A 23,847-nucleotide genomic window follows, 5' to 3' on the forward strand; every position below is an offset into this window, starting at 1 on the left:
AGAGAGAGAGAGAGAGAGAGAGAGAGAGAGAGAGAGGTGAGAGAGGTTTATCTTGCTAAGCAATTGTTAAACTGAAGATTTGTGTCTCCCTTCAGCAGCTTTGGGTAATTATCTTGTATTCTTTCTTGTTAATTTCTACCTGTCTGTTTTTTCTCTTTCTTCCTGAAATTTCTGTTATTTGATTTTGGATTTCCTAAAGTAAGTATCTCTGGTATTACCTTTTCCTTGCATGATTTCTCTTACCTCCTGTTTTTCTTCTACATTTTAGACAATCTTACTTGACTTTATTTTCTGACACTTCTGTTCAGTTTTTGTTTTGTTATTTTTAATTTCTAAGGATGCTTTCCTGGTTTTTGATTGCTTGTTTTTAAAGCATATTGTTCCTTACTTTATTGTTGTAATATCTTCCAAAATTTCTCTGAAGATACTAATTAGATTTTTTTAAAGATATCTTTTGTTGTTTGAATTTTCTTTATATTCTCCAGGGAAGTTTTTCTCTTTGCTTTTTTGTTTGTTTGTTTTATGGTGGAAGATTTTCCCAAATTCTTTGTGATCTTTTAGTATTGAGTTGGATGCACTTGGAGTTAATTTGTTCAAATTCTTTAGAAGTATATTTCCTCCAACTCTGGGGTTTGGCAGGGGATGAGGGGTAAGAGGTAAACACCTGGGTATCGGGGCTTATTCCACACACAGAAGGGGAGTTGGTGGGGTAGGGGTACCATGTTTCTCCCTCATTTCTCAGCTCACTTCTTGCTTCACCCCCTCTTGGATGTGCATGTTGGAGCCTGTGGCCACCCGGGCTGGGAGGTCAGCAGGTTTCTCCCTCCACTGCAGCACTGCAGTCTCCTCTGCTGCAGGCTGTGCTCCTCCTCTGCTCACCAGTCCAGGGCCCCCACCATGCTCTGTGTTCCAGAAACTGCTGAAATGTCTGACTCAGTAAGTACCTGTCTCTCTGTTGTTCTAGGTTTCAATATGTAGAGTGCTTAATAGAAAGCACTCAATAAATGTTAGCTCTTATTTTTAATCTTACCTCTTAAAATTGAATTATTCTCATTTTCAAGCACATTTGATTAGAGAGGATAAAATACCTCTGTCCTGTCTCCTACCTTGAGCTGGAAGTCTCTTCTTCTGCTTAAATCTAGTCAGCGCTGATGACCAGCATCTCTGAGGGTGCTGTTCAGTGATGTAACATGAATCCATTTCATCTGTATTGTAAAATCATTGTGAGAACTATGTTTTTAAATGCACTCCATGGAAAAGACTTCTTAGGTCATCATGTGATAACTTTCTGAGCTGTTTCCTTGGCAAATAGAGTATCTGCTTTAATTTTTCTTCCATTTTGAAATGCTGAAGCCATTGATCAGAAAACAGATGATTTAACCGAATTTGTTCATAAAAATATTGTTCTTTTTGATTAGGTTTTGAGCCTCTGATGTTTTCCCCAAAATTTACTAATATAAATAGAATCCAAGAGCTTTATCAATCCACATTCATAACATAACAGTTTAGTAACGTTATTAGCTTTAGAATCAGGAATCAGTTAAAAATAGTTGACGAACTCTTCTAATTCTGAAAGATGTGTCAGTATAAGGTCACTCTGTATTTGACATATCTTTTGAAACAGCTTCTATTTATAAGCAGATCTTTCCAGCAACAAAGCCAGACATTTGCAGTATTTCTATGACTTGTACCTTCTGCTAATTTCTTTCTGTTGGTAGCACTCTTTTATGCTCATTCCCTGATCCTCCCACTTTTCAATTCCCTTCTTTGACACCAATTTAACTCTCTCTGGTAGTTGTTTTATTCTAATCCAGTGGGAAAAAATGTCACTGGATACTTGTGAATCTCTAGGTTAAAAGCAATCACTTTAGGTAATATAGCATGACTCGAACAGAAACGTAAATGCAGACACTCAGATCCTAGTCATTCTAAAGACCCCAAAATGCTTAACTTTGACTTTTTTAGGTTGTTATAAAAAAGTCAACTCAAGATTTGGACCTCAGTTAAACACACACTGCATGAATAGGTTTACTTGGTTTCGTAGATTATCGTTCATTTAGCATAGTGGTCTGTTTTTACCTTAGACCAATGTTTTCAACTCCAAAAACAGTAACAAAATGAAACAAACAACTTTCGCTAGTTTCTCTTTCTGGCCTGGATATTAAATAATGCCAGTGAGCCACCACCATCTGGTAAGTTTTTCTTTTGTTCATCATTACCAGGTTATGTACACATGTGTAATGAAGTTAGCAAAAGCTTTGTGAGCACTTGTGCTCTTTCCTTCTTGCTAGACAGAGTTTTTTTTTAATCAAAAGCATTGAGACTGAGCCCTCCTCCCTCTGTTCACAAACTTTTTTTTTGCATACACTACCCTACCATTTATTTTGTAAAATTACATGAAACAAACTATATATATTCTATAGGAGATTTCTGAATATTCTGATGTTGCAGATGTTCTGATATATATTTTAAATTTTTTTTTTATTTCAGGATATTATGGGGGTACATACATTTTGGTTACATGTTATGAGTTTGCCACACCCAAACCATGATTTGAGGCGTGCCCTTTCACCCCCTACAACGCTCACCGCGTCCATTAGTTGTGAGTTTACCCACTCCCAATCCCCCAACTCCCAAAGAATGTTACTACCGTGTGAGCACCTTAGTGTTGATCAGTCAGTGCCAGTTTGATGGTGAGTACATGTGGTGCTTATTCTTCCATTCTTGTGATACCTCACTTTGGAGGATGGGCTTAAGCTCTATCCAGGAAAATATAAGAGGTGCTAGATCACCGTTGTTTTTTGTAATTGAGTAGTATTCCATTGTATACATATACCATATTTTATTAATCCACTCATAGATTGACAGGCACTTGGGTTGTTTTCACATCCTTGCAATAGTGAAATATGCTGCCATAAATATTCGAGTTCAGATGTCTTTATTATAGAATGTCTTTCGTCGTATGAACATCCTGCTCTTCTGCAGTTCGCTTTGCCGATCACAGGGAGTGAGTCCACAGGCTGTCCGACCACTCCGTAGGAGACCCTTTTACAGGGCTTTTCTGACCAGAGTTTCCTAAAGTCCCTACAAATTGTTGTATTTTCAGGTGTGCATGATCTCAGTGGGGCATGGTTTAACTACAGTGGCTCACTTGGAGATCTTTCAGGTATGTAGACCTTTTCTTGTTCCTCTAACAAAGAATTACCCTTTATTCAACAACACCCTCCCCCCTAACTAATCAGTCAGCAAGACCTGCTCCTTCTGTAACTTAAATCCATCCACTCCACCCCATCCCTGCTCCCAGAGCATCAGGACTTTTCTCTTTACCTGCTGCCTTCAACTGATTTCCCTGCCTTCAGCCTTGCCCCCCTCCAACCCATCCTCCATGTAGCAAATCAAACCCTATTCTGTTTCCTTTAAAATTCCTTATTGCCTCCACATTGCTGTCAGGAGAAAGACCAAATTCTTCCAGCAGACTTCTGCCGTTTCCTCCCCCGAAATGCACTTTCTAGTCCCACTAGCTAGCACTTGACTAGCTCCTGTTGATCCTCTACTACCCACTCTTGTTCACCTCCTCCAAGAACCCATTCCTTGCTCAGCCCAGGCAGAGAGAGGGTACCCCTCCATGTGCTCCCACAGCTCTGAGTTCACGCCTCTGCCATGCCACTTAGCACATTTGATTGTCTGATGGTGCTGTTAGCAGAGACTATGCCTCATTTATTTTTATTTTGTAAGAGCTATAATGGCACATGGAGTCAATGAGTGTTTCTTGAACTCAGCTGAACTGAATGGATATGGGAGAGGAAATGAAATTCTGTTCTTCTCCTCTTCCTTCTCCTATTTCTTTTTCATTTTTACTCTTCTGGAGGTAATTTTCATTTTCTGACCCTTTGAGCTATTGTGAAGTGGCTGTGATACTTGTTGACACTACAAATACCTCTGTTTTAGTCATCTATCTTCCAGGTAGAGAAGGGCTGATCTAGTCATTCATCTTTTGCCTAATTTTCTGTATCTTCTATCTTGCCTTTATTTTCCTTTCCTGGAGCTAGTTAACTAGCTAGCTAGCTCTAGTGCTCCCTTAGTCTCTGTCTCTCTTAGATTACAATTTATTGAGATATAACTCACATACCATATATTTCACCTATTTAAAGCATATGTGCCATAGTTTAAGTCTATTCATAGAGTTGTGCAACCATCACTACAGTAATTTTAGAATAATTCATCACTTTAAAAAGAAGCTTATCAATTTGCTGTCACTCCACATTTGCCTCAAACCTCAGCCGCTGACAACAACTAGTCTACTTTCTGTCTCTATAGATTTGCCTATTCTAGTCATTTCATATAATGGAGTCATACAATACGTTACCTTTTGTGTCTGGCTTCTTTCACTGGCCTTAGTGTTTTCAAAGTTCATCCAATTTATAGCATATATCAGTAGTTCATTCCTGTATTAGTCTACTCACCATAATAGAATACCACAGACTAAGCAGCTTAGAAACTTATTTTCTTACAGTTCTGGAGGCTAAAAGTCCAAGACCCAGCTGCCAGCATGTTTGGTTTCTGGAGAGGCCTTTCCCCTTGGTTTACAGATGACCATCCTCTCACTGTGTCCTCACATGGCCTTTATTCATGGGCAGAGAGACAGAGAGAGAGATCTCTGATGTCTGTTCCCCTGCTTATAAGGACATTAGTCTTATCGAATTAGGGCCTACCTTTATTACTTCATTTAACTTTAATTGCCTTTTTAAAGGCTCTATCTCCAAATACAGTCACATTGAGGGTTAGGGCTGCAACATATGAATTTTGGGGTGACACAGTTCAGTCCATAACAATTCTTTTTTATTGCTGAATAATAGTCCATTATATGGGTGTACCACAGTTTATTTATAGGTTCATCAGTTGGTGGACATTTGAGGTGTTTCTTCTTTATGATGTATCTTCTTATGGTGTATCTTCTTAATGATGCCACTGTATTCAAGTTTCTGTGTAGATATTTGTCCTGTTTCTTTTGGGTATATATCCTGGAGTGGGATTGCTGGGTTATATGATAACTGTGTATTTAATCTGTTTTCCAAAGTGGCCATGCCATTGTATGTCTACTATCAATGTGTGAGGGTTCAAATTTCTCTACTACCTCTCCAACACTTTTTATCTCTGCTTTCTTATTATAACAATCATAGTGGGTATGTAGTGGGTACCTCATTGTGGTTTTTTGATTTGTACTTTCCTATTAACTAATGATGTCGAACTTCTTTTCATGTGCTTATTGGCCGTTTGTGTATCAAATGTCTAAATGTCCTTTGCACATTTTTACATTGGGTTGTTTTTTTTTTCTTGAATTATAAGAGTTCTTTATACATTTTTAGTACAAGTCCCTTATCACATAATATGATTTGCAAATATTTTCTCCATTCTGTGGGTTGTCTTTTCACTTTCTTGATTGTGTCCTTTGAAATAAAAAAGTTTTAAATTTTGATAATGCTCAATTTATCTATTTTTTTGTTGTTTATAATTTTTATGCTTTTGCTGTCATATCTAAGAAGGCTTTGCCTACCTCAAGTTTATGAAGACTGATGACTGCATTTTCTTTTAAGAGTTTTATAGTTTTATCTCTTAAATTTAGGTCCATTGTCCATTTTGAGTTAAGTTTTGTATATGGTGTGAGATAGGGGTCCAGCTACACTTCTTTGCATGTGGTTATTCACTTGTTCTAGCACTGGAGCATCTCTTTAAATGTTAATAATCAGTGTTGCTGAGACATTGCAATCATCCTTAATGGATAGATAATTTATCCCCACCTCTTCTTGGCAGTTTATTCCATCTCAGTAATCTAGGCATGTCTGTCCCATTTTCGTCACTCTTCACACTCAGAGACTTTTCCATCTACATCCAGGCTCACGGCTGTTCTGTAAGTGTTTAAGTTGCAAGTTAAGCCAAAGGGCTGTGATTCTAGGGTAATTAGTCCTGGTTTGCTCAATGTTGAGGGGTTTCCCAAGATGTGGACTTTTAGAGCTAAAACTGGAACAGTCCTTAGGTAGAGCTGAGGCATCACTGTCCTGTTGGAAAGAATGCTCCATTGAATTGAACCTTGTCCTTAAATCTAGAGAGTCAGATTTCAGCTGAGCTGCGGCCGTCTGAAAGCTGGACACTGGAGGACTCATTTCCCAGGCGGCTCAGTCACATGAATGACAAGTTGGTGCTGGCTGTTGGCAAGAGGCCTTAGTTCCTTCCATGTGGGTCTCTACACAGGGGCGCTTGAGTGTTCTTGTGTCATGGTGGTCAGCTTTTCCCAGAATGTGCAATCCGAGAGACCAAGGAGGAAGCTACAATGTCTTTTATGACATGGCCTCAGAAGCCTCATACCAAGTCCGCCCTGGCTCACGGAGGGCTATACTACTACACAGAATGTGTATACTAGGAGGAGAAGATAGTCGCGGGGTGGGTAGGGAGCATCTTGGAGGCTAGCTCCCAGTCTTCTCTCTGACTTCCAGTGATTTACGCCCCTCCCACTTGCACAAAACACAGCCCTTTTACAGCTCCCTAAAGTCTCATTCTTTACAGCATCAGCTCAGGACCCAGAATGTTGTCATTCGAATCAGGTCCACATGTGGATAAAGCCACTTAGATATTGTTGAGTACAGCTCCTTGAGTATAGTTCCTCTGTAATCAAAAACCTGCACAGAGAGTTGGGGCAAAGCGCACTCCCTCGAGTAGCCTAAACACACACACACACACACACACACACACACACACACACACCCCACACACACTATGTGCCTTTATTAAAAGGAAGGTCTGGACTAGGGGAAAGAGAAAGCTAGAAAATAATTTAGAGACCCACTTCCTGTATACTTGGAATCCTGTGCTATCCATCCTCCTCCTCTTTCTATATTCCTACATGTTCCACTGCTACCTTTCTACTGATGAAATGAATAATAATTGAATATAAGTAAGGGAAGAATAAGATAAATTTCTGTTTGAACATAGCCAATGTCTTGATTGTCTTATGTAGTGATTTAATACATTTAGTTTTCATTCCTTAATCAATATTAAATTACATGAATGCTTACCATATGCCAAGGTGCTCTATAAAGAATTCTGACTTTTCCCTTTCCTTTTCTCATGAATATGGGTTTATTTTCCAGAAAAAGTATTTTGTTTGTATTCTTCTCACTTGATTTTGTATAATCTAAAGTCAATTATTAATTAGGTTAGAAAGGAGATAGCCCATTTTGATGCCATTTTCAGCTCTCTTAGTGTATACTCATTGTTGAAATTACATCTGATTTTTAGCAATTCTTTTACTCTTCTACAGACATCATCTGAAATCAATTTGGTGTGACCTTATTGTAAATGTGATATCGGATACTTAGGGATATTTTCACTGTTCTGGGGATATCATCCAAAATATATAAAATGATATGAGAACAACAGTGTGAAGGCATTAAGCATGACATTGACTGCTGATACAAATGGACTATTACTGCTTGTTAGACAGTGCATTGTTTCTTCTTTTTCATAGTTGAACCCTTTTTCTCCAAGCATTAGGACAGGCCTGAGTTGGGAATATTTGCAGCCCCAGTTCCCTCTTCCCTTTTCCTTCTGCACTTACCTGATTCCTCCCATCCTAGTCCTGATGCGGGAGTCAGGAAACCACAGCTGTGCAGATTCTGCCTTCACCTGGACACACAACTGACCAGGGCTTTACTTTCAGGGGAAGCAGCTGGCAGAGGAAGAGGCACTTTTCTGTGGGCCACCATAGACCCAGCATGGCATCTAAGGGATCTCTGTTTCCACACCTAGATGCTTTCTTCTATGTTGTTTCTTCATTGATTTATAGACACTGATTTTTTTTAAATAAATGGGCTATCATTTAAATTATGTTTAATCTGAAACCTGGTTCATATTTCACTAGATAATAAAGAGTTGTCTGCAGTATAAGCACACCACTGAGTGGTCTATGTACGTGCACTCCAGGTAAATATGGCAGCAAGTGAAAGTTGTTAAATGGCTTGACGAGGATAGTTATACAGAATATTGGGAAGCTCGGGCCTTTTAAATTTCATCTCGAAGAGCATTTGTGTGTTGATAAGATTCTGATGCTCTCTGATAGCAAGAGCCTTCTCACGCTATTGTCATAATTATCACACTTGCGATTGACGGAGCCTGCCACAGACTAGGAACACAGTGATACTGAGATACTGGATTTATAACTTGGTACTTTATTATTTCAGAGCAAGCTGGCTTTGCACATATCTGGGAAGTAATTTTGAAGTTTGGACATAACATAAAAACAGATAATGGAAAAAGGAGAAAAGAAATCTAACGTCAAGTTCTGTGGCACAAGCAGTAATACACTACATTTGCAAGGCCAGTTGCTCACCTCCATGCTGTACAGGAAAGGAGGTTGTGGCTCTAGGTGTTAGCGCAGGGTTTGGGCTACACAGCTAGTAGTTGGGAGAGCTCAGATTTCAACCTGGTTAGCCCCACGGTTTATACTCTTCCCTCCTCCTCCCTGCAACCAACAGAAGGTCAGTGAGATGATTTTTGTACAGATTTTTGTGAGACTTACTACATACTGGTTAAGATTACTAGTTAATATTTACCACAGGGTTCTTTGCCCATTGTATGTCAAAATTTAAGGTATATCTCAATTTCACAAATCTAGGGTAACTTCCAACAATAAATTGTTCTCTGCTTCACTGTCCTAAGCATTTTATACCTTTCTTCAAGGTCTTAAAAAGGGTTCTTTATCTGTCCTTGGCATTCTCTGTCTTGTCGTGAACTGAGAATAATTTTCTTTTCTCTCTCTCTCTCTCTCTCTTTTTGTTTTGGGTTCATGTTAGCAGATTTAAAGAAAGCCTCCAGTTCAAATGTTGTAAAATCCAGTCTCCCAAAATCTGGGCTTCGTCCTCCTGGGTACTCCCGTCTCCCGGCAGCCAAGCTGGCGGCGTTTGGCTTCGTCCGGAGCTCCAGTGTCTCCTCCGTGTCCAGCACCCAGTCCGTGGACAGCGCCCCGCCGGAGCAGGGCCGGCTGGCCTCACGTAAGTGGGCGGGGCAGGCGGGCGGGCACCTGCGGGGCAGGTAATCAGCAGGCCCCTGTGACTGTGTGTCGTTTTCTTTGCGTGATTAATTAAGAATTTGGATCGACTCCCTTGGTCTACCGTTGTTGTTTTTAAATCATCTACTGAGGAAAAATAGCCTATTTGGCATTATCCTTTATGGGGAGGTAATACGCTAGAAAAAAGATTTTAAAGCTCCTCTTACAATCTAGAAAATGACTTATCCAGGGACTGATTCCAGGAGGCCTCTGCTTCATAGATTCTAGGTAAGAAATCAAAGAAAGATCCTAGAAAGGTGTTGCTATATATGATGCTATCATGAAATATATTAGATATTAAATACTAGCTGAAAGAATCATTTAGTCACCTATGATTGCCTTCACATTGGTGGAGCATTCGACTGGCTTTCTAAAAGTTAACTAAATGATGTTAAAAATAGGAAAGCACTACCGAGCTACTTCAAATCTATGCCCAGGAAGGTCCCCATTAGCTGAGATGCTGCTGCTCCTGTTTCCTGAGACTGATGTTGTAGACTGTATTTGAAAGTATGAATTAATAGCCTTCAGAGCAGGTTACCACAGCCACTGTCCTTAAAGGAGATCTGGAGGCCCCCCAGTCAGCTGAGCCTTTGATGAACAGGCCCCGTCTCAGCCTTAAATTCAAAGTCATTGTTATTGGATCTGAAGCCATGACATCTCAGATGTTGGTTTTCAAGACCTTGCCAGAGGGCCAGGAGAGTCTTAGAGGTTTCCATGTAGAGAGCTGTTTCGAAGGGATTATAGAAGTTGAATCAAGTTGGAATAATGTGAGAGAGAGAGATTGATTTATCATTTTTTCAATTTCCTTTCTCCAAGCTTGTTCACTCTGTCTTTCTTGGGTTTACAGAGATGATGTGTGGAATATTTGTACGTTTACAGTTATAAATTTTGGTGTACGTAGTTATTCCTAAAAGTAGCACATGGCATTTTCCTTCATCTTGATGTGTTTGTAAGTAGGTTCTAAGTGTGTTTTCTTTGCTCTCTTGGTTTCCTGAAGGTGCTATGGCTCAGACCTGCTTTCACATAGGATTTGTTTTAGGAATATCACTGTAATTATGCATTACATCATTACACAGTAGGTGTCTCAAAGTCTGAAACATGAATATAATAAAGAACTATTTGCAAATGTGTAATCCACGTTTTTAGATATGTATAGGCATAGTAACCATCTGACGATTCTGTAATACAGGAGCAACTACTGGTCATCATTTTTAGTAATAAAATTCCCAATGACATGTTTCTCTTTTAGAGAAAGAATGGAAGGAAGAAATCTCCTATGGTATGTACCTTTCCATAAAAGAATTTAAGATTTTGATGTCTTAAAAAAAAAAAAATTAACCTCGAGGCAAGTTGAGCCATGTCCCCGTGACAGTAGCTTTTGCTGAGGAGAGCTGACAGGTGTGGGCAGAATAATTCCAGGTGTGCTTAGGGAATTTCTTCTCACTTCTACTTCAAAGGATACTAGATAAGGACCCCTGAGCACCCAGGGGAATAAGAGCTGTATGTGCCAGAGAAAATAACTCCTAGTTTAAAGACTTCCTGTTAAAAGTGACTTTTACTCTATCAAGAAATATTTTCTATTTTTAAAAATGTATGTCAGAATTGATTTATAATTATCTGCTTCCCACTATATATACAATTTGTGCTTCACTAATAAACCATAGAAAAACCCCACATGTATTTGAACTGATGTCTGAGTACCACTGATTGTTATACCTATACTTGTTATCAGATTTAATGTTGAGAAACATTTTGTTTCTGTTCCTTAGTGAAGAGATGATGCTTTGATGACAGGGATTAAGTAAAATGTGAAGCTCTTGAGAGAGCTTAAAGTCCTTAGATCATATCCTAAGAGCAAAGCTCTGTTGACTCAGCTCATGGAAATAACATATGAGAATTAATTCTTTTTTTCTTTTTGGAAAGTTGGTCTTTTTGCTGACACTGCTTTCACATAGGATTAATTTTAGGAATACCACTGCAATTAGGGATTATATAATGGCACAGTAGATGCCTCAAAATCTGAAGCATGAATGTGATACGCAACTGTAGTCATGCGTCACTTGACTGTACATCTGAGAAATGCAGGATTGGGCCATTTCATCGTTGTGTGAACATCATAGAGTGAACTTACACAAACATAGACAGTGCAGCCTACTGCACACCTAGGTGGTGTGGTATAGCCTGTTGCTCCTAGGCTATACACCTGTATAGCACTGTACTGAATACTGTAGACAGTTGTAATACAATGGTATTTGTGTATCTAAACACATCTAAACATAGAAAAGGTGCAGTAAAAATATGGTTTAAAGATTTGAAAATGGTGTGCCTGTATAGGTCCCTTACCATGAATGGAGCTTGCAGGCCTGGAAGTTGCTCTGAGTGACTCAGTGAGTGAGTAGTGAGTGAATGTGAAGGCCTAGGACATTGCTGTACATTTTTATATGACTGGTAGTGCAGTAGGTTTGTTCACACCAGCAACACCACAAACACATGAGTAATGAATGCAGTGCGCTATAATGTTATGATGGCTACAACATCACTAGGCAATAGGAATTTTTCAGTTCTGTTATAGTCTTATGGGACCACTGTTGTATGTGCGTTCTGTTGTTGACCAAAGCGTCGTTATGTAGCACATGACTGTATTTTCAAATGTGTCATTCATATTTTTAGATGCTCATGCATATGAACAGTCTGAACAATGTCCATACTGACTGTGGCATGCTATATTTGGGACACTTTTAAGTGACTGCTGTTGACTTTATTAGTGTTTCCTAGGCTAGTCTGGCTCTGCTGTGAGTCTTCCTATGCCATTTCCTGGGTCCTGAGGTGCAGGTGATGATAGTATGGAGCAGGGAGCCCCGTGCAGTCCCCTGGACTTGAGGTGGCAGGACCATTTGGGTCTCAGCTGCTCCATGTGGCATCTTTCCTCCACCTTGGGCTCAGGCTCTGGGCCATTAGATCAAACACACTGGGCAGAACAGCAGTGGATATCTTGATTTGGAGAGATTATATATTCTCATTAAATTCTAGAGTTTCGTTTCTTGTTTTAATACTTAAATAGATGTTCTTTTAATTATTGAATAGGATTTGTGTTTGGGGGATAATACTCTGAAGTAGAAAATCGCCAGCCTTTTTGGAAGGTTAATCAATGAAAATGAGGGTTAATATGAAAGCTTTTTGCAACATTAACTTCAGTATTTATGCTCGTGAATACTACAAAGTACATTTACATATATAACACATTTGATTTTCTGTATCTGACATGCATTTTAAATAAGATCACAGTTGATAACAAGTGTTATTAATAACTCCTACGGAAACAGCCATTAACCTATCTCATGTTCCGTTGGCAAAGAGGGAGTAATTTTTTATTCATGGCAAAAGGAGCTGAAGGTGGCTCGTGAGGTCAGGTTTCAGAGAAGCCATTGCCTATTTGAGATTGAGCCTAGTTGACGTATTTTTTTATTCCCTTTCAAGAACACTCAGACAATGATCAGGTCCACCCAGAGACAGGATTAGATTGTAAGTATATTTTGTTTTGTTTTAAGAAAGTTGACCATGTATGGTTATAAGATAAACTGAAAGTTTGGGGAACATATTTTTATTCCTAGTAAAAATAATGCCTAGTTGAATCGCCTCATTTTTCTTGGCTGTCTTGTTTTATGAAGATTAGATTGTCCACTTTCCCTTCCCAGATCCTACATTCTTTCAGCATCTACTACATGGTAAGCACAAGCTTGGTGCTGGGGCTACTATGACCTGGAGGCCAAGGTCCCCACCCTGCAGGGAGTGGGGAAATAGGATTATGCACATAAATCCATGCAGCGAGATGTTAGTGTGGCTGTGCTTGAAGACCACACGGTGTTTGGCAGGCAGGTGGGGGAGGAGGCACAGGAAGGAGGGAAAGTGGATTCCCCTGAGTGGGGGTGAGGAAGACCCCACTCCCCAAAGGTCCTCTCCAGGCTGGCTCAGTGTCACTGTGTTTTGTCTTCAGATTCAGTCATTCCATGCTGGTTATAGGTAATGACAACCTTTTGGATTTGCTATAAAATAATCCAGCAAAGAAGAAAAAAAAAAAATAGAGGTGAGGGAAGATAGATGAAAAAAGTTTGGCAAATTTTTGCAAATCCTTGAAGCTGGATGATGAAACCATGAGGGTTCATGATACTGCTTACTTCACTTTTTGTGTATGTTTGAAAGTCTCTACAGAAGGTTAAAAATCCCAACTTCTCTCTGTATTAGATTTTCTTTTTTCTTTTATTGATTTTATTTTTACATTTAATAGTCCCTAGAAAGCTCTTGGGCAGTTTTTTTTTTCCTTCCAAACTTTTTGTGGTGAAATGTTGTATGTATTTACCATGTGATGTTTTGATATATGTATACGTTGTGAACTGATTACCACAGTAAAGCTAATTAATATATCTGTCACCTCACAGAGTTACATTTTGGTGTGTGTATGTCTGGTGAGAACATTTAAGATCTACTTTCTTAGCAAATTTCAAGTACACGATGCAGCATTATTAGCTATCAACCCCATGCTGTACACCAGAATCTCCAAGACTTACTCATCCCACATAACTGAAACTCTGAACACCTTGACGGATACCTCTCATTCTTAGGTGATCCAGTAGCGTAGTGGTGAAGGAGGCAGACTCTGGAGATAGACTGCCTGGGTTGATATCCCACTCTGCCATTCCCTTGCTCTGTGACTTTGGGCGAGTTACTTTCCTGTGCCTTTGCTTCCTCATTGTAAAATAATAACAATACTGTTAACAATAATTAAAATCAGTTTTAAAAACCATCCATAGGGTTGATAGGAGCATTAAATGGAATTGAGGCATGCAAAGTGCTTAGAACAGGACATTGCATGATAATAATCATGTTTCGGCGATCATTTCCAGCTGTTGGCCATGTGCACAAAGTTCAGTGTTGAGAATGATTCAAAAGCTCAGGTGGAAAATGGCCACGATGGATTAATGTGTCTGGCATGGGGTAAGGAAAGGGCTTGTGATCACATCTAAGCCAGGCAGATGACATCTATTCCAGTTCTAAATTTTTATAATCACCTTGCACATGTATGCTGAATAGCTTTCTGAGTGTTCAGCTAAAACATATATCATTTATGAGATATGAAGCCGGAAGGTGATCAGTTGATTTTCATGGGAATCTCTTACTATTGAGCTATAAGCTTGTGGGTGTTTGGAGATTTATAAAATATAGGCCAGGAAAGTCACATTTTGATTTCTTTATCTAAAAGGGTTGTGCCTTGTCATTAGTATATTATCACTGAAGTTAATATATTCAATTGTGTTCCTTGTAAATGAAACATACTTATGCAAGGTGATTAATACATAGCACATTAATCTAAGCTGATGGCATTTTAAACTTCTGCTCAAAATAGAAACTGAGAGTTGGATCTGATTTTATTTCTATGCGTTTCCAATGTCTGTTGGGAAAGTGGGAACATTTGATTTTGCAATAACTAAAGGGTTTTGAACAGCTTCTCATTTTGTGAAAGTCTAATTTCTATTGTACTAGGGTTTACTTTGTCAAATGTCTCAACCCAATTTGGGTGGGTGGGGAAAAGAGAAGAGTGAGAACAAAAACCAAAATAAGCTTCTGATTTCCTCTGGAAAGGCGGAAGTCAAACAAATGTCATTGATGGATTTAAGTATCTAGTTCCCTGGGATCTGTAATTTAAAGTATTCTTTTTAAGGAAAAAATAGAATCATTTTCACTGAATCTTGCTGTTAATTTTCCAAATTATTCTCACACATTCAGTTCTTTCTCTTTTGTCTTCTTCCTTCCCACACATTTACAAAGAAGAACATGGTTTTCCCGAATATTATTCTGCATTGCCTTTAAGTGAAAATTTTTTTTTATTGTTTAACATCTAGTTTATCCACCTTGACTCAGATATCTGAGTGAAATTTTGGAAATCACATTCTCCCTCTAGAGGTTTATCAAGTTTATAAGTGTCATAGTCTAGCATGTTCTAGCTCATTCAAGATGTTCAATGAACAAATGATACCTGGAGCTATGGAAACAGTATCAATAGTTTCGGTAAGAAATATGCTACATGCACATGCATGATATGTATCAAAACCAGCATTCATGGTAATAATCTTTGGGAAAGTCAGTTAACCTCACTGGACTCAGACTTGTGGCTGGGGAGACTTCTCTAAAACCACGGATGCTATCTCTATCCCTGACTGGTTGTTTTATAAGTTCATTCCATTGGTCATAAAACTGAGTCTTGGAAGGTGGGATAAATCATCCCTAGTGATCAGAGCCATTATCCTCAGATAGAAGAACAGCAGAGAAAATGTCACCCAACGTTTTGTTCAAGATACCTTCATAGAGTATAAATATAATAACTTAATCTCTCTCTGGACAGAATTGGGCAGTATGTAGACTAGAAGGAAAAAGTGAGGAGAAGAAAAGAAATATATTAAGTCAAAGGAAAGATGGAAGAAGAGGGAAGGAAGGGAGGTGAGAGGACTGGTGAGCTGTCTGTGAAGGGAAATAGCTGAGAAGCAGAGGCGCCCTCCACACTCTCTTGGCCTCTTTCTGGTTTTCCTGAAGATCTGTCGGGGCGCTTTCGTGCCTTGCCATCCTTCAAGCAGGGACACCACAAGAGCCAAAGCTGAAGCCCCAGCTCAAGCCAGTTCTTTAGGTCTCCTGAGATGTGGAAATTTGTATTTTCAATTAAGGTAAATGCCAGAAAACTAATGAAATACTGTTTAAACAGGAAAATAAATTTAAATGGGCACTTAGACAAAAAAGAAAACTTCATTTCTGTGACCTGCACATCTTCTCCCATGAACTCGCCATGCAGATGATAGAGCTGTTAAATCACAGTAGGCACCTGCATTGCACATTCTTGAGCAAGAGCCACCTGAATAGAGAGCGAGAAGCCAGAGAAACGTATAAATGCAGTGGAATGTAGATTTTTATCTGCTAGCAGTTACTACCAGCCAAAACGAAATGTTTTAGACATTGTGACTAAGAATGTCTAGATCCCGTTAATGGTGCAACTGCTATTAGTATGTCTAGTCAACCAATAGATGCCAAAAATTGTATCTGGTTAAGTGTGGGAACTTTTCAAGGCTAAACTGACATATTCTGTTGAATGTTCTTGCACAGTTGAATGTGTGCAGTTGGTATGTGTGTGAGACAGTTTTGGTTCCCTTGGTGATTTCGGTAGAATAACTTTACCAACCAGGGTTCGAATATCAATGAGTCCTACGTGCGTGTGCCAATCTGACATTGGCATCTGAAGGTTCCTTTCCAGCCACACTGTGAGAATGATTTTGACCGGGCTGCATGTCAGCCACACACACTCCAGAGTAACCAACAACCAGAGTCACTAAGGGCGAGGCATTGTTCTTTCTTTGTTTTTCTTTGGACTGAGTTCATCTTGCCCAAAATGATAAGAAAAAGATAATTGATTTGAATATTGGAAAGATTTGTATGCACTGATGATAATGTATCTTTTGTATCAGCATATCTAATGTATCCAAACATATGTATGTAACATAGTATGTGACATATGTAACATAATTACATATGCAAATTTGTTTCATTGTTTTCTTTAAATTTGCAAAGTAGTGAAAGACAAGGAAGAAGAGCTGGACTGCTGGGCCCTAACCCCAGTGCTTACACTCACGAGCTGTGTTAGCCCCTGCAGCAACCAGCGGGCCTCAGGCAAGCTGATTTACTTGTTTGGGCCTCAGGTCTTCATTAGTGAAAGAGGTATTTGAACTCAGTGATAGTCAACATTCCCTCCAAATGATTCTTTAAAAACAAGTCTCACGCGTGTTAAGCTGAATGACAGTATTTATTCTACTTAATGGTTGTGGGGCCATAACAGAGCGTGATATCAACCAGGTCACCCAGGCACTGTAGAGTTGTGACTGCGCCTTTGCTGTGTTGATGTGTAGATATCTGTGAATAATGTGCTGTTTCAGCTTGGAGCACTCCGACATAAATAAAATGTGAGTCAGCTTCCTTAAATCCGCTTCCATGCCTGGCCCCTGGGCTCCACCGTCTGTGCTATGTTGGGGCTCTGTGGGGTTCAGTTCTGATTTCTGTTGAGCATTTCAGGACTTTGTGCAGACAAAGGGGTACATTGAGAATAACTAGCCCTGTAAGATAGAATTAGATGTACTTACTATGTATTATTTTTACCCTAAATATATGCAATAAATTTAGATATATGTGGTAGGTTTTGATATAAATGTCTGGTTCTTCCATTCTAAGGAATTGGCGAGAACCTTCTCCCATAACTAAGACATTGAGATTTCACTTTCTAATATTAGCACCCTTAGTCTGTGGTTCTATTTATGGATAGTGGTGCCCCCTTATCCACAGGGAATAAGTTCCAAGATGCCCAGTGGATGCCCTTAAACCAAAGATAGTACTGAACCCTATATACGCTATGTTTTGTCCTATTCATATATATTTATGACAAGGTTTAATTCATAAATTGGACATAGTAAGAGGTTTGGGGTGGGGAAACTGTGGCCTTCTAGGTCCTTAAGTGCAGCCTTTTCACTGAATCCAAATTTTATAGAACAGATCCTTTTATTAAAAGGCATGCAGCAGAGAAAGAGGAAGATTTTCTTGCTTTCTTTGTTGCTTAAAAAAGAACAATCTTGAAATCAGAAGGCCGCAAGTTACTACTCTTGCGCTTTGGGGCCATTATTAAATAAAATAAACGTTACTTGAACACAAGCACCGTGACACTGCAACAGTTGGTCTGATCACCGAAATGGCTACTAAGTGACTCACTGCTGGGGAGTGTAGACAGCATGGACTCACTAGACAAAGGGACGATGCCTGTCCTGGGCGGGTTGGAGCGGGACGGTGAGGAAGTTCATCGCACTGCTCAGAATGGTTTTATGAACAGCACTAAATGTAGCTTGGCGATTCAAAACTTGTGAATTGTTGATTTCTGGAATTTTTCATTTGGTATTTTTGGACCGCAGTGGACTATGGGTAACTGAAACCTCAAATAAGGGGGGAATGACTGTACTAATTCAAAGTTGACTCTAAGTAGAGCATTTCTTCACAGTATTGCTAACTAGGTTTACTTCTTCCAGAACGTTCTTCCTTATGCTCTTTTCCTTTCCCGAGAGCATTTCTTTACTATGTCTATGACACTGTCTCTGGTTTGAGTGCTTTGTTCTCTCTGTGTGCTGAGGTCTGTGGGCAAAGAATGAGATACTTTACAATTCTTTCTTTTCCTATGTAGCTTCTTAATATGCATCCAAGATTAGGATGGATGGATTTCCCTGGCAGAAACGTGGGCACTGTGGCCACAACATTTTGTGTCTCCCAGCCTGCTGCCACCCATGGGGACTTCTAGTTAAGCACGCCCTGCTCCGGCCTGACCGCGCACTGGCTCTGGTCACTCTGACCACCCATGTACAGCAGTGGAGGGCCACCTGCAGCTCCAAGAGCTGTGGGGGTGTGGCCGTGCATCCTCCATGTCTCTCAGTAACTACCACGGTCATGTTCGGTATTAGTGGTTGCCAGCGCCCTGCTCTACTCACTCTCTTTGGTTTTTAGGGTTGGCTACTATAATAAAAACATGACAGCAGAAATGCAGGGATCCTCAAGGACATTCCCTTACACGTGTGTTTATGCATGGATATGTTAATAAGTATGTATGCATACACACTGACTTACACGCCTGCCTCTTGCCCAAATAAGGGTGACAGGAAAGTGGCCACCCTAGGATCTCCCACCACGGCCACTGTGACAGAAAGCTGAGGCTTCCGTCATTTTTCTAGCACTATTTATTAGAAACTGGCAAGGAGTTGACACACCAGACAGCCGCAGCATCAACTGCCAACACCCATTTACTCTGACCCCTTTGATTAGAAAATGAAAAATGCCAACACATCTCGGGCTCTGTCAGCTGCGAGGTGTGCCTCTAAAGTTGGTGCTGCCAGAGGAGACTTCTCTTGCCGCCAGTAAGGTTTGTTAATGAAGGCAAATGATCCAGGACAGAGCCTGTCGGAATGGTTTCACTGGAGAAATATGCTAATTAGGCTGGAGGTCCAGCAGCCGCTGTTGTGTAAAGCAGGTGCTATCAGTTTGTGTGCAACAGCCGCTCTGAGGGTGTTGCCTCCGAGTGGAGGTTTTTCCAAGTTCTCGGTGATCGTCGGGGAAAGGATTTCAGGAGGCACCACATAAGCCAAGCAAGTGACAACTTTTACTGAAAGCAACATACACTTTCAGGAAAGGGAGTGGGCAGGCTCGAAAGGATCTTTTGTAGTTTTACTAATTGAGGGGAGAAATATTCAAGGCCAGGGGGTTGGCCTTTATTAAGAATTAGGGTAGTAATTCCTAGAATTGGCTTCCCTCCCAATTTTATACTTTATGGTTGTCTCAGAACTGTCTTGGTGATTTCAAGGGTGGAGAAATTTTAAAACCACAATGTAAATGATATTATAATTAACCAAAGTTCATGTCAGATGGCAGAGGTAGCTGATCAGCTGGTTGAAGCCGGTTCTTGCCTGCCGTTATCAGCCCCTTTTGTTTAAGGTTGTTTGCTTTGACACCTGCACCTAATCTTCAAGCCCTGGCATCCGGTCTCAGCTCTGTCTCCTAATCTTCTCCTCTAACAAAGGTACATGAGAAATGGACCGAGTCTTCCTGGTTCTTACTACAGTTACGGAAAAGATGTGCTCTTTGTTGGGAGCCTGGTTACTTGTCCAGGAAACATAAAGTTGCCTTGGGATAGTCCTTTATATCTCCCAGGCGCTTTTCACAGTCATCACTAGCTTCCTTCTCGTGTCCTTAGCTTCATGGCTCTTCCAGGAGCCCTTGTTTACCGCCACAGAAGCCTGGAATATTGACGCTGACACCTCAGACATTGTCCTTGTGACTGTGATCATTCCGCAGAAGAAGGGATGGGTGCCAGGAGAGGTGAGGTGAATTTTATCCCCTTCCCAGGGTGAGTTTAGTGATGGACTCGGGGCTGGAACATGGCTCTGATGTCCTCATTCCGTGACGCACACCAGAGTGAGAGGGACTAAATGTAGCCCAGTGGTTTATTGGGGGAAGGTATGTTTGTTTCATGTGTAACTTGAGTCTGAGGACAAGGAGGTTCCATTGTTGAGGTCCTACAATATACGCTGGCAGCCAACCAGAATCTCACAGTTTCCCATGATTTTCTCTTTGCTCAGTATCTGCAGGAAGCTGAGTTCAGCTGCCCCCAAAACACATGGATCTGTTAGCGGTGTGTAGATACTGGTGAGGTTATGTATGAGCAGTCCCCCGAGAGCAGCGGAGATGGGGTATGGGTGTTCGGGTGCTGAACATGGAAATTGGTGGGACTCCATGCTCCTCAAAGACTCAAGAGAGGTAGTGATGTGGGCAGGATGGTGACCAGGAGTGTAGGAGGTCTCTAGACACTGACTGGGTTGTCACCTCAGGCAAATCACATAATCCCTTGGGTGCCCAGTGTCCTTCCTATAAAGTAAGGTGATAGGATGGTCATTTCTGAGATGCCTTCTGGGTCTCTGGTCTTGTGACTCTGGAGTAGAAGGTTCTCAGGAGGTTCTAGTGCCCCTAGAACATGGGTTTGTTCCTTCTCATGTTTTTGCTCAGAAACTGTAAGGAAGGCTCCTTACATTTCTCATATATGTTTCTTTCATCACAATTGGAGGACATACAAAGTATGCTGTCTATATACAGTATTGTCAATAAAATTAATAATTAGGAGCTATATACCTAAAACATACACATATTATATTTTTCCCATTTAAGAAAATCTAAGCTCCCTTGGTAATACTGCTAAGAGGATAAAATCCTGAGTCTCAGTGCATAAGTAGACATCAGATCAGTTTAACTGAGAAATAAATTTTCAAAAACTAATTGAAAAAAATCTTGATAGTGATAAGGCTATATTGATCCCATAACAATTTCTTTTGGTGCTTTACCTTGTATGTACTTTACACACAAAAAGAGTAATAAATGGCCTAGTATCTACCAAAAAGTAATTAGAGATCATTGTTATGAATTTTAAATTTCAGAAGCATGTATGACAAAAAGTTTTCATATATTCTTTTATGTGATATTTTGAAAAACACCCCTTTTATGAAATTTAGTAACTTAAACACTTCAGTTCATTAAGCTTTATAACTTATAAGTTTAATATATAGAAATTATATATGATTATGTTAAGGTAAAAAGTTAACTAAAATTTATAGGAAAATGAGTAGCAGAAAGAAGTATCCTGATTTCTAATGCAGTGTCCTCTCCCTCAGACCTTGCTCTGTCTGATGACAGACCACAGTCTGACACCCAGTGCCCTCCAGCTTCCCACTGTGGTGGCTCGTCTAGTTTTTAACCATATGGTTCTGTGAAATTTTATCCCCCTAGAAAAATCTGTCTACAGTTATAGCCCCAGGAGATGAAACAGATTTGTAAAGACCTACAATGAGCAAATGTCAGAGGATGGCTTCATTACTATGAAGGTTAGGAATCCACTGTTACCACTGTTAATTTCTGTCGTTTTAAAAATTCTGGCCAAAGACAATTAGGTGAAGAAGAGGAACATGCTGTAAATATTGCAAAGGAGGAAACAAAATCATCATTTTCCTATTTAAGAAATAAGACACTGTTCTTGGAAAATCAAAGAAACTAAAAATTTTTTAGAACCAGTAAGGAGAACAGTTGAAATATATAGGATTAAAAAAATAATTGTACTCCCCTTTAGCTGCTAAATATATAAGATGGAAAAAAAAGCCCTGAATAATAGCAACAAAGAAACAAAAATCCAAAAATTAAACAATGTGCAGGATCTGTGAAGGAAGCTGCAGAAATTTGTTGAGGACCAAAAAGAGAAGATTTGAATAAATGAAAACATACCTCTTGTTCCTGGATGAGAAATTCAATACTGTAAAAATGTTGCATCCCTCCCCCTTAACCTAAAGGATATGTTGATTACTGTGCTAATCATAATCCTAGTAGGACTTTACAAAAAGATTCTGATATTTATCTGTAAGAATAAATGTACAAAAATAACAGAAAATATTTGAAAGTGAAAAGTAATGAAGAGACATTTGTCCTTTTAGTTTAAAATATTTGTAATATTCAAAATGATTGAAATATAAACAGGCATCTCAGTGGAATGGAATAAAACAAGAAGTAGAAATAAGCTCAAGTCAATCACAATCTCCTCATTTATATATACTATATACACTATATATGTATACATATATGTATATTTATATCTAATATACATATTTAATATAAAATAAAGATTTTGAATAAGTATAATTCAGAAAAAAAGAAGTTACATCTCTATCTCCTATCATATAACAATAAATAACTTTAAGATGAATTATAAGTGTAAATCAAAACCAAAAATAAAACCATAAAACACTGGAAGAGAATATAGGCAAATATCTAAGTAATCTTAAGATGGAGAAAAGTCTATCATGGTACCAAAAGCAGAAGCTATAAGGAAAAGATTAAATGGGCATTTTCAATAGCTTCAGTCTACACAAAAAGATGGAAAGTTCCTTTCAATTTTTTCAGCCCAAATAATGAATAAAACTTGTATAGGTGGTAAGAAAATTATAAGGCAAACAATGAATGGGAAACATTTATAAACTTTATTGACAATGATTATTATCCCTAATGGATTAGTCAGGGGTCTCCAGAAAAACAGAATATATATTTTTGTATATGTATATATATATATGGAGAGAGAGAGATTTATTTTAAGGTATTGGCTCATGCTGTTATGGACTGAGAAGTCCCACCATCTGCTGTCTGCAAACTGGAGACCCAAGAGAGCCTGTGGCATAGTTTGAAGGCCTGAGAGTCAGAGAGTGAATGCTTAGACTGGAATAGATTCCAGTCTGATTCTGAAGGCCTGAGAACCAGAGGTACTGAGGGCAGAAGATCCATGTTCTAGCTCAAGTAGCTAGGCAGAGAGAGAATTCAACCTTTCTTTGCCTTTTTGTCCTATTTGGGTCCTCAAAGGGTGCCCGCCCTGGGAACGGACATCTGCTTTACTTAGTCCACCAATTCAAATGCTTACATCTTCCAGAAACACCCGTGCAGCCACACAAGAAAAATAATGTTTATCTAGCTATCTGGCCATCCTGTGGACCAGTCAAATTGATACATAATTAAATCATCACAACTAATATGTAAAGAACTCAAAAAAATACATAAATAAATCATGTTCTGCAGCGAAAAGGGCAGAGGACATAAATACACATTCATAAGAAAAGTGAAAGCAATATCTAACAAACTTAGGGTAAATTTTTAACCATCCCTATTAATATAATAAAACAAACACGGTATCATTTTCCACTTTATTAGACTGGCAAAGATTGAAAAGGGTGCTAATACACAGAGTGTTGGTTGAGTACGTGGAAAACTGGGCAGTCGCATACGCTGAGGTTGAATTCACAAATAGGTTCAATATTTAAGGAGGATACTTTAGTAATATTTTAAAAGAAAACCCTTAATTTCATTAATACCTTTTTTCCAAGTAATCACATATAAAGAATTAAGGAAGTAATCAAACATGTATTTAAAACAGTGCTTGTTATTCTCGTTATAATAGCAAAATATAACAGCTGAAGTCTATCAGAGAATATTTGATTAAGCAAAGCATTATACATCCACATAATTGAATACCGTGAAACCCTTAAAAGTGGTGGTGTAGCTGTCTGTTTTTTCACAAACCTCAGTGATTATTTAAATGGAAAAAA

The 23,847-nt window shown here is 39.3% G+C and overlaps 1 protein-coding gene across 1 annotated transcript in view; it reads left to right on the plus strand.

Annotated features, from left to right (window-relative positions):
• MTUS2 (microtubule associated tumor suppressor candidate 2) overlaps nt 1-23,847 on the plus strand; it is a 369,464-nt gene that overhangs the window by 29,150 nt on the left and 316,467 nt on the right. The window contains exon 3 of the mRNA XM_012642132.1: nt 8,847-9,044. Within this exon, the coding sequence (XP_012497586.1) occupies nt 8,847-9,044 (198 nt within the window). The remainder of the gene's footprint in view (nt 1-8,846; nt 9,045-23,847) is intronic.

This window comes from Propithecus coquereli, unplaced genomic scaffold (genome assembly GCF_000956105.1).
Source record: "Propithecus coquereli isolate 6110/MARCELLA unplaced genomic scaffold, Pcoq_1.0 Scaffold175, whole genome shotgun sequence".
NCBI classification, from domain to species: domain Eukaryota; kingdom Metazoa; phylum Chordata; class Mammalia; order Primates; family Indriidae; genus Propithecus; species Propithecus coquereli.